A 15612-nucleotide genomic window follows, 5' to 3' on the forward strand; every position below is an offset into this window, starting at 1 on the left:
GGATGAACACTTTTTCTTGTTATTCTTATCAAATCACCCAATTCAAAAAATATGCAAGGGCCTTTATTATGGACCTTAAGAAAAGGGTTTTTCTCATTGTTGAAGGCAATATGGTTGCCTATAATTGCTTACATCCACTTCATTCAAACTTAGGTGGATAGTTGTCTCAATAGCAATCATACCACATTTCTTTATTTTTAATTTATATAGTAATTAAGGTAACAGTTTTAACAACATCAGTCTTATTGATTACTGTGAAACACATGTATCATAAGTACCTAAATATTAGTCAGTTATAGCATAAGAAATGAAATTGTTTGTTTTTAACATATCTTTACAGGAAGGTGGTTAACCACATAACAATACACAGTATGTAGTACATTAAGACTATCTGTATTAACACAGGTCAAAATTAAAGTACTAACATGATCTTATCCTGGTTTATCAATAAAGATCATTTAATTCAAAGTAATGTCATATTTAGACAGTTGTTTCAGTACATACATATATCATTTGGCAAAGGTCTATTTTATGTGTGGCAAAATAAAAACAAGAAATTGCAGCGAGTCCAGGGATTTTTTTCTCGTGACGACGACACTGATGCCGACGATATGTCTCGCTTTTTCAACTAAATTCGAAGGCTCAACAAAAAAGTTGAGCGTCCACAAATTATAGAATTTGTCTGGGATATTGCTGAAAGTCACTTATAGTTTAACAATTTGGCAAGAATTAAACCTGTGAGAGTAATAACATGACCATTTTCCATAAATTTAATATTTGCAAGGGACATAACTCTTTTTTTTTCAATGTGGATTGTTCATCATTTTAGAATTTGTCCAGCAAATTACTGATATTACACTGTAGTATAAGTTTTATAAAAATCAATCAAGAATTGTACCTGTGAGATTGCTACTGAGACATTTTCCATAAATTTAATATTTCTAAGCTGCATAACTCTTTTAAAAAGAGTTGATCGTCCACCATTTTAAAATATGTCTGTGATATTGCCCATATTACCCTATATTATAAGTTTAATATAAATATGACAAAAATTGCACCCCTAAAAGTAAGCACCTGTAAGAGTGCTAACAAGGCCATTTTCCATTGAATTTAATATTTCTAAGGGGCTTAACTCTTTTAAACCGGATGCTCCACATGGTGCAGCTTTATACGACCGCAGAGGTCGAACCCTGAACAGTTGGGGCAAGTATGGACACACAACATTTAAGCTTGATACAGCTCTGAATTTGGATTGTGATTAAATAGTTGACACAGTATAGGTTTCTGACACAGAATGAATGTGGTCTAATGAACTTAAATTATTTTTTTACCTATTATGGTTTAATATCCAAAATCTAAATACACATGGCATGGATTTATTCAGCATATCAAAAAATTCCAAGAATTCAATTTTTGATGAAATCAAACAAAGTTTAATTTTGGACCCTTTTGACCTCAATGTGGACCAATTTGATAACAGGGCCAAAAAATCTAAATGCATGGTTAGATTTAGCCTACCAAAGAACCCCATGGCATACATTCAATTGTTGTTGAATCAAACAAAGTTAAATTTTGGACCCCATTTTGGACCAACTTGAAAACTGGGCCCATAATTAAAAATCTAAATACATATTTAGATTCAGCATATCAATGAACCCCAAGAATTCAATTTTTGTTAAAATCAAACTATTTACTTAGTTTTATTTTGAACCCTTTGGACCATTATGTTAACCAATTTGAAAACCGGACCATAAAATGAAAATCTAAATAAACGGTTAGATTCAGCATATCAGAGAACCTCAATAATTCAATTTTTGATGAAATCAAACAAAGTTTAATTTTGGTCCCTTGTGGCCTCTAATGAAGACCAATTTAAAAACGGAGATCAAATTCCAAAAACTTAATAAACGGTTAGATTCAGCATATTTAAGAACCCCTAAAATTTAACCCACATTGAAATTGGTCAAGAAATAAGCAATTTATACAAAGTATTAGAAAAGTATTGTTTTTGGCCCCTTTTTCCTTAACAGTTTGGGCCATAACACCAAAAATCAATCCCAACCTTCCTTTTTTGGAATGGAACCTTGTGGTACAATTTCAGAAAGATTTAAACTAGAAAAATACTTATTTTGACCCCTTTTGGGCCCCTTGTTCCTAAACTATTGGGACCAAAACCCCTAAAAGCAATCCCAACCTTCCTTTAGTGGTTATAAACCTTATGTTAAAATTTTATTGATTTCTATTTACTTATACTAAAGTTATTATTTGGAAACCATCCGTCTTCGGACGATGCTGACCGGGGACATCGACGATGCTGACAACGACGAACTGATACCAATAAACGACAAAATTTTTTAAAATTTTTACAGTCTTATAAAAAAATCAATCATCCAACATTTTAGAACTTGTCTGAGATATTGCTGATATTAACCTACCGTATAACTTTTATCAAAATCAGACAAGAATTGTACCAATGAGAGCCATAACCAAGCCATTTTCCATAAACTTAATATTTCTAAGGGGAATAACTTAAAAAAAAAAGAAATCGGCCACCATTATAAAGCTTGTTCGAAATATTGCTGACATTAACCTATAGTATAAGTTTTATCAACTTCATAATAAAGATTTCATCCAGAGCTAAGCCTCAGAAACATGGGTTCATTGAATTAAAATTCAAGTCAGATAGTTCATTAGTTATAATAAACACAAATGATAAAAAAATACTTTTGTTGCATGATGTGCTATGGTTTCTGATTTCAAAACCTATGGAAACTTGCATGTTTCATTGAATTCGAACTTGGTGTAAAATTCAAATTTATGATATTCATGAAGTCCTAAACAAGACAATGTTGTGTAAAGTTTCAAAACAAAATTATCTAGTCTTTTGCCAAAAGAAGTGGTTACATACATTTTTTTCTCACTGTTGAAGGCTGTCTATAAATGCTCACATTCACTTTGGTGGATAGTTGTCTTATTGGCAATCATACCACATCTTCTTATATAAGTTGAATGTATTGGAAGACTCAGAATTGTCTTAGTTTTAATGTCAATTTTGTCATAAATATGTCATCAATTGATTTTGTTTCCTCCTGATCAATGTAAACATGTACAATTATATTTTAAAATCAAATTTAGTTAAAATATATAAAAAAAAGTCAGATAAAAATAAATACTTGCATTTAGAGGATATGAGAATACTTCACAACAAAAATTTATTACACTAATAAACTTTTTGCTTCTATTGGTAACAAGTTCATTTAACTCCAACCAGAATTCAATTTCCCACAATAGTTTTTTGAAAAATCATAGTTTTAAACGAAATATATGGGAAAAATTGAGTTACTTACAGTCATGTAACAGTATTTGTTTTCTCATCATTGTTCAATCTATGATACATTGAGATAATAATGACCATTTAATTCTTATTTCCAAATCATGCTAGAAATAGGGGCCACATTTGGGTCTTATCAATCATACTCACTTTTTTTATAATCAAATACCTGGTTAACTCACAATTAAGACTATCATAAAGAAATTTTGTAAACTTTTGTTTTATACGAATTATTGGAGATTTTGAGTAAACCATTTTATGATGGACAGATATGCGTAATTGGCCTAGGAATGTAGATTGAAACAAATCCATATCAGAATGAACCGATCTATAAATGGTACATTATTTGCTCCAGTGACAATTGTAGTGGAACTAAAAAATATCATTAATATGAGGATAAATACTTAGATATATACATATGTATATCCTTTGTACTGATTATAACAATTAAAGCTTCAAGTGTACCTTATTAAATTTCTATGAAACATATATATAGACAATAAAATGTCTTTAAATATCAGCTGTATTTGTACCAGGCTAGGAAACAAGGTGTATGCGAGATTTTAAACGATGCAACTAAGTCTTACCTAATTTGGTAGTCTGGGACAAGTACCATGCAAATGAGTCTTACCTTATTTGGTAGTCTGGGATATGTATTACTAATTTTATTTTAACTGATCTTATAGTTTAATTTGCATAAAGACAGTCTATTTCAAGATGTGGTTAATAAAGGATGATTACCATTATAATCATTATTGAATTCTAATCACTAATCAGTGTCACCAAACACATATACAAAAGAACTGAGTGTATGATATGGGACGATTAACTGGACACTTCATAGATGAGTTTATCCCGAAACTCCTGTCTATAGGTTGACTGGTCTTAAATAAGCGAACTGCTTAAACCCTGCCCAGTCAAGTGAAATAAATCTAGTAATACCTTCTAAATGAGTCTTACCTAATTTGGTAGTCTATGACTTGTACCATAAAAAATATTCTTACCTATTTTGGTAGTCTGGGAGGTGTACCATGCAAATGAGTCTTACCTATTTTGGTAGTCTGGGAGGTTTACCATGCAATTGAGTCTTACCTATTTTGGTAGTCTGGGAGGTGTACCATGCAAATGAGTCTTACCTATTTTGGTAGTCTGGGAGGTGCACCATGCAAATGAGTCTTACCTTATTTGGTAGTCATGGCTTATACCATCATAGTACATGTATATATATCATGTATATGTTAGCGGCAATAAGTGAAATCAGGCATTAAGCTTAAATCCTAGGCAATAAGCTAACGCCTAGGCATTAAGTTATTGCCTGAAATTTTCAGGCATTAAGCTTATTACCTGAAATCTAATGATGATTATTCATCCTATTGCCGAACATAATTTTAGGCAATAAGTGAAATCTGGAATTAATGCATATTTGGTGATTTATTCTTGATATAAAGGAGTTACTTAATTTATTTCTAATATAACATGTGTAAATATACATTCATTTGACAGATCTTCAAATTTAGTAAGTTTATTTAGTAATTTTAGCAGTTAAAAAACAGAATTTACACATACTTTTTTCATGTTTTTGTGATATTACTAAATATTAAAGATTTAAAAAAGTGATTGTTATAATCCAATTAAAGAAGGGGGAGATTCTATAAAATAATTTTAATATTTATTTGAAAATTTTTTCACTTCACTATAGTCGAGCTGATTTAAACTGGTTAAAAGTACACAAAATTAAAATGTGATTTTTTTTGCTCACACCATTTTTCAATTTTTTTTTATATAGGATAAGTAAGTTTTCTTTATTACCAGTTTCACAACTTGTGATAACAAAATTATTTGAACTCAAATTTTTATCAAGTTTTCATATTTTTAGATTAATATTTTAATATAGATAACATATCTTACTAGTGATTTTATTTCCAGTCTCTTGTGGAGTGTTGTGACACTTCCATTTCAGCTCCCTCAAGGCATTATTTTACTGATTATATGTAAAATTTAAACTATTTGCAGTTAGTTTGTTCAATTCTAATATAAAAAGTAGTTATATTTTTTACTTATGTTTTGTTTCATAGAGTTTACAATGTACAAATTATTATAAATTAAAGCTAATATTTATTTCCTAATAATTAGTCGGTTTTTAAATTAAAATTGTTGGTTAAATTTGATACAATATTATTTTTTTTCATTTGCTATTTTTTACGTCAATACGCGGTTAGGACATCCTAGCTAAGATATTCCTCAGATAGCTTCAATGTGCATGCTGAGACATGTCGTAAGTCGGTCCTAATTTTATCATAATTTCTGTCCTAGGAATATCTTATAGGATCGATCTTAGGATTTTTTCATTTGCTATTTTCTTTTACGCCAAAACAAAGGACCGCGGTTAGAACATCCTAGCTAAGATAATCCTCAAAGGTAAAGCTCAGATAGCTTAGATGTGCATGATGAGACATGTCGTAAGTCGGTCCTTACTTTATCATAATTTCTGTCTTAAGAATATAATTTTACAGGACTAATCACAGGACAATTTAATTTCGATAAACCCAGTTCTCATAATGTTGTTGTGTAACAAATATATTTTTATTTAAATGAATAAATGTCTTTTATTTACTCGCATTTATACTTTAGGCATTAAGCTTAATGCCTGCACATATTTTTCAGGATTTAAGCTTAAATCCTAGGATTTAAGACTAATGCCTAACATCATTTAGGCAATAGACTTACTGCCTAGGCGTTAGCTTATTGCCTAGGATTTAAGCTTAATGCCTAATTTCACTTATTGCCGCTAACATATATATATATTGTATATATTTCTTACTATATTTGATAGTTTTGGTCTCTTAGACCTGTATCTTGTACATAATTCTTACCATGTTTGGTATTCTTTGACCTTTATCTGAGTATATAATTCTACACTATATAGTGGTCTTGGATCCGTAGCTTGGGAACATACTCAACAATTGCTTTTCTACAAACTGAATCACAATTGTTTTACCATACTCTGTGAAAAGTATTGTATCTAGTACATGTATCTTACAGTGTATGGTAGTCTTGGACCCGTATCTTATATATATATCTTACCATGTTTGGTAGGCTGTGACTTGTAGTGTGAGAACATAATCCACATTCTTTTTCCTACAAACTGTATCACAAAAGTCAAACAGGCCAACAAAAGCAATGCTTTGACCAAAATTTGTATCAACATCCATGGTTCTGAAAACAAAGAAAAAAGGTTTATCTAACAGAAAAATTTACAAACTATTGAACAAGTAAATCTAAGATCAAGTTTAGTTTTGTTGAAGTTTGTGAATATCAATGTTAGCCCATTTGGGAAAAGTAGATTTTTTTTTAATTCTATTGTAGTTGCCTCATAGTTGTATTCTAATTCAGTCCTGATGATTCCATAAGGAAAACAATTTAGACAGTCCTTTTTTTTATTTCTAAATATCTTTTAATATACAAATACATTGCATTTTATATTTTAGTAACATGACCAATCAATGTTCAAATTTTCAGAAATTTTAATTCTTCCAGCATTATCAAATTGTCTCCCCTATATTCTGAATAACTGTTAACTTAATTTATTTTTGTGAGTTATTTAATTTTTGGGGTAGAAAAGTAACAAAAATTTTAAATCATCACAAATATGTGAGCTTGGATCTTCTCTTCTAGATAAAGATATATCATAATCAAGAAAATGAGAAGATAATGAAAATAAAATTACTGTGATGTCATCTAGGAAAGACTTTAAAAAAATAAGCTTGTAAATAATAAAATTGAGAATGGAAATTGGGAATGTGTCAAAGAGACAATTTGCCTAATAGCAGAAAACAGCCGAAGGCCACCATATATAATAATTAGTTGGTTTACAATAAATTGTGTAATATAATACCTGCACAATTGTTTTTAAACAATTGTTACAAAAAGTCAAATCAATTGTACCAATTTAATACAGGACATACATGTATCCTGTCCAAGCAATATACTTTTCTAGTTCTTACAGTGAATTTTAGGATGGCTTTTGGTTTTTGTTGCTTTTTTTTTTTTTTTTTTTTTTTGGGGGGGGGGGGGTCTTTCATTTTGCACCTATATATAATTTTTCAGATGGACATGGTAAATTTTATTTTTTGAATGCATAAACAACTGTTATAAAAGTTAGGTTTCTGAACCATTGAAATATTATCTAGTTAGTCAAATACTTCCATGCTGAAACTAAAATTTCTCAGGTGTGACTTAGGTAAATATATTGTGAAGTCACATGACTCATACTTTTTACGCTCTTTGATCAGGTTGTTGTCTCTTTGACACATTCACTATTTCCATTCTCAATGTTATGTCATAATGATATACCTGATTTACATTTATATCTTATATTTTTTTTTTAAATATCTTAAAAATTATTAAAAGAAACTGAACAATTGCAAGTTAAGAAAATTCGTTAGTGCATGAATAACTTTTATGCAAATATGCTACAACATGTTTTATTAAAATTTTCTATTTAACAGAAATCATGGATTATCATGGATTATTCCCCCTAATTATAACTACATTCTTTAGACATAATATAGATTGTGCTAAGAAACACAAAACACTCCTAATCAAGTCCTGTTATCATGGTTATAATACATATATCTTACTAATGACTTAAAACTATGCCATTAGTAATTGTAAAATCATATCCTCCTTGTACAATGGTTTGACAGTTATAAAAAGGATGTAGACAGGTCAGATAATCACCCTAGTGGCCTCATAAGGATGTTGATTTATATTTGTGTAAAGAGGTATACATTTTGATAGAAAACAAGGATATATGGGAATTAATTTTAAAAAACTAAACAGTTTTGTCTTAATTACATATATTTCCAATTCTTGACAATGAGCTTAACCCAGTATTATACTACATTGTACCCAAGATTAATACAATCACATACAATCTTGATTTTTTTTTTTACATATTTTGTATAATTATTGAATCCTAGATTATATTGAATGTGGATTAATTCCAAAATTCTGGTTTTCACACATTCCTGAATTGTGGATTTTTAGCATGCATCCATTTCTGCACTGAGAGAATTGGTGAAAAAAATATGTATTTGCAATTAATAAAATTTTAAAATGATTGCTTGTCCCTAAAATCTTAAAGGTTTAAAAAAAAAACTTGACCTACCCTTAGACTATATATGTCTAATGCATAGTTTTATAATAAATTTATCCCATAAATAAATCAAACAAAATCTAATTTAAATATCATCTCCCTGCACATTAAAAATCAACTTTTGCTATCATAGATATTGGCACATTATGGTGAAATTTCAACTAAATTGGATAAAACAAATATTCATTTTTTTATGACCCAATTGCAATCAAGAGCAAGGAATATATTAAATGAGGCATTCTTGTTTTTTCCTTTGACAAAACATTTGAAAAATGGTTTTTAAACCTGTAAATGAACAGTATGTTCCCTTTTGGAATTTAAATATAACATTTATTCAGAACAAAGATAATATAGATTATTTGTATATTTATTTGTATACTATTTTCAATTATGTAGCTAACTTGGAGACTGTAGATAAATCAACCTTTTATTTCTAATTAATAAATCAATGAACCTTAGTGTTCAAAGGAGGTTTCAAAATTATTTTATTTTTAAATATTTATAAGTTTCTTATACTTTCTATTGAATCTAAACACAACTTGTTAAGTAAACACACATGTACTTTCATTTATTTACTTTTATTTATATTTTTTGGAAAGTTGGAGGGTGCCCTAACTGTAAAATTGCTGTATCAACTCATGTTAAAACCATTCTACTGACAACATTATAATTAGGTCAAGTAATTGTTGAACAGTGTTAAGAAAAATTCATATTTTATGTATTTCATATACATGTTTATACATTCCATGTTTCACAAATCAATAAAGTTCACATTTGTTTAATCTAATAATATAACTTTAAACACTATTGTAGAGAGTCTTATAACAACAACACTTTAGGGACTGCTGCAGAAAATTTATTGATCGACATGTTTCGGTGCCTAGGGCACCGTCATCAGGATAAAATCAATACATAAAATCATGTTGAAGTAAAAAATCGGGTTGTTAAAATTTAAACGTCACAATGTTACAATGGTAAGTAACGTTATTAATAGCAACGTACTGAAAGTGAAAGTTCATTGGAAGTATGTAAATAAACTATAAAAAGAAATTAAAAAATAAAATGTTTTTGTTGTGAAAATGTTTGTTAAAATTATTCTGCCAACATGTGTTTGTCCTCTTGCATCGTGGAAAGAATAATACAATAAGTTGTCAGGCTGTGTATATACTGTATAGGTTGTGTGGTCTGAATGTTCTGTTAACTTTCTTCCCCAAAATAGACGACATTTTATCAGCAATTCCCTACCATTTCGACTGGCTTCCCTTGGCCAGAGGTACTGCTTCCAATCGCGTCAGGAATGCTGTAAAATGTTTTGGTCGCCGAAAGTAAAGGACAAAGTATAAATATCACTATTCTAAGTTGAATTTTAACTATGTGTTCGTTCATCAAACTATCGGGTATGGCCAGTAATCTGTAAAAGTTGTTGTATCTCGAGGGTTGTATGTTTGATTAACATATTTTCGGGAGCATCAGATTGAATTTGAAGAATACGAAATCGGGTGCATTTAATTTCAAATGAATTCTGTTAGAGAGAAATAATTTCCTATCACTGTTCTTTTCCTCCTTAAGGCTCGTTTTGGGTTAAGATGGTCCGTAATTATCGATTTCTTTTCTTGTGGTTGATGGCAGCATTCTCGGAAGGTTCCTGTGGGTGCATCAATAAAATATAACTTTGTTTACTCTGTGCGAATGGCTAGTATGATTAGCGCTGGTTGCAACGGCGGTTCCTTAAAAGGAATGCAGGGGTTCACGATAAAAAAATAAAATCAATTACAAACGAAAGTGAACCAACGCCTGGTGAGTCTGTAGTAAGGTAGAGTCCATAAAGTGGATACCCGAGGGTATGCAGGGTCGTTATGATAAAAACATAAAATGTAGAGAGTCTTATAACAACAACACTTTAGGGACTGCTGCAGAAAATTTATTGATCGACATGTTTCGGTGCCTAGGGCACCGTCATCAGGATAAAATCAATACATAAAATCATGTTGAAGTAAAAAATCGGGTTGTTAAAATTTAAACGTCACAATGTTACAATGGTAAGTAACGTTATTAATAGCAACGTACTGAAAGTGAAAGTTCATTGGAAGTATGTAAATAAACTATAAAAAGAAATTAAAAAATAAAATGTTTTTGTTGTGAAAATGTTTGTTAAAATTATTCTGCCAACATGTGTTTGTCCTCTTGCATCGTGGAAAGAATAATACAATAAGTTGTCAGGCTGTGTATATACTGTATAGGTTGTGTGGTCTGAATGTTCTGTTAACTTTCTTCCCCAAAATAGACGACATTTTATCAGCAATTCCCTACCATTTCGACTGGCTTCCCTTGGCCAGAGGTACTGCTTCCAATCGCGTCAGGAATGCTGTAAAATGTTTTGGTCGCCGAAAGTAAAGGACAAAGTATAAATATCACTATTCTAAGTTGAATTTTAACTATGTGTTCGTTCATCAAACTATCGGGTATGGCCAGTAATCTGTAAAAGTTGTTGTATCTCGAGGGTTGTATGTTTGATTAACATATTTTCGGGAGCATCAGATTGAATTTGAAGAATACGAAATCGGGTGCATTTAATTTCAAATGAATTCTGTTAGAGAGAAATAATTTCCTATCACTGTTCTTTTCCTCCTTAAGGCTCGTTTTGGGTTAAGATGGTCCGTAATTATCGATTTCTTTTCTTGTGGTTGATGGCAGCATTCTCGGAAGGTTCCTGTGGGTGCATCAATAAAATATAACTTTGTTTACTCTGTGCGAATGGCTAGTATGATTAGCGCTGGTTGCAACGGCGGTTCCTTAAAAGGAATGCAGGGGTTCACGATAAAAAAATAAAATCAATTACAAACGAAAGTGAACCAACGCCTGGTGAGTCTGTAGTAAGGTAGAGTCCATAAAGTGGATACCCGAGGGTATGCAGGGTCGTTATGATAAAAACATAAAATGTAGAGAGTCTTATAACAACAACACTTTAGGGACTGCTGCAGAAAATTTATTGATCGACATGTTTCGGTGCCTAGGGCACCGTCATCAGGATAAAATCAATACATAAAATCATGTTGAAGTAAAAAATCGGGTTGTTAAAATTTAAACGTCACAATGTTACAATGGTAAGTAACGTTATTAATAGCAACGTACTGAAAGTGAAAGTTCATTGGAAAGAATAATACGATGCAAGAGGACAAACACATGTTGGCAGAATAATTTTAACAAACATTTTCACAACAAAAACATTTTATTTTTTAATTTCTTTTTATAGTTTATTTACATACTTCCAATGAACTTTCACTTTCAGTACGTTGCTATTAATAACGTTACTTACCATTGTAACATTGTGACGTTTAAATTTTAACAACCCGATTTTTTACTTCAACATGATTTTATGTATTGATTTTATCCTGATGACGGTGCCCTAGGCACCGAAACATGTCGATCAATAAATTTTCTGCAGCAGTCCCTAAAGTGTTGTTGTTATAAGACTCTCTACATTTTATGTTTTTATCATAACGACCCTGCATACCCTCGGGTATCCACTTTATGGACTCTACCTTACTACAGACTCACCAGGCGTTGGTTCACTTTCGTTTGTAATTGATTTTATTTTTTTATCGTGAACCCCTGCATTCCTTTTAAGGAACCGCCGTTGCAACCAGCGCTAATCATACTAGCCATTCGCACAGAGTAAACAAAGTTATATTTTATTGATGCACCCACAGGAACCTTCCGAGAATGCTGCCATCAACCACAAGAAAAGAAATCGATAATTACGGACCATCTTAACCCAAAACGAGCCTTAAGGAGGAAAAGAACAGTGATAGGAAATTATTTCTCTCTAACAGAATTCATTTGAAATTAAATGCACCCGATTTCGTATTCTTCAAATTCAATCTGATGCTCCCGAAAATATGTTAATCAAACATACAACCCTCGAGATACAACAACTTTTACAGATTACTGGCCATACCCGATAGTTTGATGAACGAACACATAGTTAAAATTCAACTTAGAATAGTGATATTTATACTTTGTCCTTTACTTTCGGCGACCAAAACATTTTACAGCATTCCTGACGCGATTGGAAGCAGTACCTCTGGCCAAGGGAAGCCAGTCGAAATGGTAGGGAATTGCTGATAAAATGTCGTCTATTTTGGGGAAGAAAGTTAACAGAACATTCAGACCACACAACCTATACAGTATATACACAGCCTGACAACTTATTGTATTATTCTTTCCACGATGCAAGAGGACAAACACATGTTGGCAGAATAATTTTAACAAACATTTTCACAACAAAAACATTTTATTTTTTAATTTCTTTTTATAGTTTATTTACATACTTCCAATGAACTTTCACTTTCAGTACGTTGCTATTAATAACGTTACTTACCATTGTAACATTGTGACGTTTAAATTTTAACAACCCGATTTTTTACTTCAACATGATTTTATGTATTGATTTTATCCTGATGACGGTGCCCTAGGCACCGAAACATGTCGATCAATAAATTTTCTGCAGCAGTCCCTAAAGTGTTGTTGTTATAAGACTCTCTACATTTTATGTTTTTATCATAACGACCCTGCATACCCTCGGGTATCCACTTTATGGACTCTACCTTACTACAGACTCACCAGGCGTTGGTTCACTTTCGTTTGTAATTGATTTTATTTTTTTATCGTGAACCCCTGCATTCCTTTTAAGGAACCGCCGTTGCAACCAGCGCTAATCATACTAGCCATTCGCACAGAGTAAACAAAGTTATATTTTATTGATGCACCCACAGGAACCTTCCGAGAATGCTGCCATCAACCACAAGAAAAGAAATCGATAATTACGGACCATCTTAACCCAAAACGAGCCTTAAGGAGGAAAAGAACAGTGATAGGAAATTATTTCTCTCTAACAGAATTCATTTGAAATTAAATGCACCCGATTTCGTATTCTTCAAATTCAATCTGATGCTCCCGAAAATATGTTAATCAAACATACAACCCTCGAGATACAACAACTTTTACAGATTACTGGCCATACCCGATAGTTTGATGAACGAACACATAGTTAAAATTCAACTTAGAATAGTGATATTTATACTTTGTCCTTTACTTTCGGCGACCAAAACATTTTACAGCATTCCTGACGCGATTGGAAGCAGTACCTCTGGCCAAGGGAAGCCAGTCGAAATGGTAGGGAATTGCTGATAAAATGTCGTCTATTTTGGGGAAGAAAGTTAACAGAACATTCAGACCACACAACCTATACAGTATATACACAGCCTGACAACTTATTGTATTATTCTTTCCACGATGCAAGAGGACAAACACATGTTGGCAGAATAATTTTAACAAACATTTTCACAACAAAAACATTTTATTTTTTAATTTCTTTTTATAGTTTATTTACATACTTCCAATGAACTTTCACTTTCAGTACGTTGCTATTAATAACGTTACTTACCATTGTAACATTGTGACGTTTAAATTTTAACAACCCGATTTTTTACTTCAACATGATTTTATGTATTGATTTTATCCTGATGACGGTGCCCTAGGCACCGAAACATGTCGATCAATAAATTTTCTGCAGCAGTCCCTAAAGTGTTGTTGTTATAAGACTCTCTACATTTTATGTTTTTATCATAACGACCCTGCATACCCTCGGGTATCCACTTTATGGACTCTACCTTACTACAGACTCACCAGGCGTTGGTTCACTTTCGTTTGTAATTGATTTTAAACACTATTGTTAATGCCTTTTGATGAATTATTATAACAAAAAGACAGAGTCTTACATTACCATGATTACATTTGACAGAAAATGTGTTTCCACAATTACAAACTTAAAAGCACAAAAACAATTCAGTTACTTTCTTTAAGTCTTATTTTTTTTTGGGGGGGGGGGTCTAATTCTCAGTGAACTCACTGACTTCATGGTCTTAAATTATTAATGTATAATAAAATGCATGTAATTATTTTTTTTATTTTTTCCATTAGTAATGTCAATATATTGCATTATTATATCATGTACACACACAAATATTTAACTTTAAATATGATATACCTTTACTACTGTAATTATTTATCATTAGTTATTTTCATCACAAGGCCAACCAAAGGTTAAATATCAAATATTCAATATATATATATCTATAGTGATCTATACAGGTAGTGACATTGGGGAAATTTACTTGCTTATTCTTTAGTTTTCTATCTTACTTGTGTACTATTATTTGCCAGTTTGTTTTTTCATTTATTGGCCATGGTGTCGTCAGTTTATTTTCAATCTATGAGTTTGACTGTCCCTCTGGTACCTTTCGTCCCTCTTTTTCTGTTAAACAAGGGCGGGATAAATTTTTCACTGAAGCTTCTTTAGAGCAAAAAAGGGAAACCTAGGGCAGTCTATTAACTCACTATACAGCCAACATCATCTTATAATCAAACCAAAGAACATGATCACTTAAAGAGAGAATACATATGTCTCATTTTATAACTGATAATGATATACATGTATGTAAAAGTAATATTATATTTTTTGTAAAGAAATCTTGTAAAAATTTCTAGATTTAAATCTGAACTCAAAGACTTTCTGTTAAGGAATTCTTAATATGCATAAATGTACCAGTTTAATGTACATAATTTGTTCTATATAATGCCATAAGTTAATAAGTACAAAATCTAGGACTTTTGAATATTCCGGATTCCATCCGTAAACGACTTTTTACATTACACTGGGGGCACCTGTCCATAACAACTGCGTTTTTATTCAATGGACACGACTCTAAATAAAATTCATAGTAATTGATTAACAACCTGCTTGGAAGTATACAAATAGAAAGGCACTAGACATCAACACAAGCACAGTGGCCATAAACTCCATCACGGATCTCGATCAATGGTTTGTTTACAAAATAAGACTTGGGATCTTCCAAAAGAAGGGGTGAAATATAACGATAGAGACGTCTAAAGTGCTTTTGATCCCTGAAAATCTAATGATTTCTATCTAAAATAATTTTTAATAATTACAGAAATTAGATAGAATGGTTTTAGATCGACTCAGACTTCACTGATGGTCAATTCCATAACCTGCGTAAACAATTATCACCTACAAATGGAACATTCCTAAAACAACCATTTT

The 15612-nt window shown here is 31.3% G+C and overlaps 1 protein-coding gene across 1 annotated transcript in view; it reads right to left on the reverse strand.

The window, feature by feature from the left end:
• LOC143045984 (UBX domain-containing protein 8-like) overlaps window positions 1-15410 on the reverse strand; it is a 46720-nt gene extending 31310 nt beyond the window's left edge. Inside the window, exons 1-2 of the mRNA XM_076218892.1 lie at window positions 15288-15410; window positions 6416-6547 (exon numbers count right to left, since the gene is read on the reverse strand). Of these exons, the coding sequence (XP_076075007.1) occupies window positions 6416-6547; window positions 15288-15354 (199 nt within the window). The 5' untranslated portion in view covers window positions 15355-15410. The remainder of the gene's footprint in view (window positions 1-6415; window positions 6548-15287) is intronic.
• Between the last annotated feature and the right edge of the window lie 202 nt (window positions 15411-15612).

This window comes from Mytilus galloprovincialis, chromosome 9 (genome assembly GCF_965363235.1).
Source record: "Mytilus galloprovincialis chromosome 9, xbMytGall1.hap1.1, whole genome shotgun sequence".
In the NCBI taxonomy this organism is placed as follows: Eukaryota; Metazoa; Mollusca; class Bivalvia; order Mytilida; family Mytilidae; genus Mytilus; species Mytilus galloprovincialis.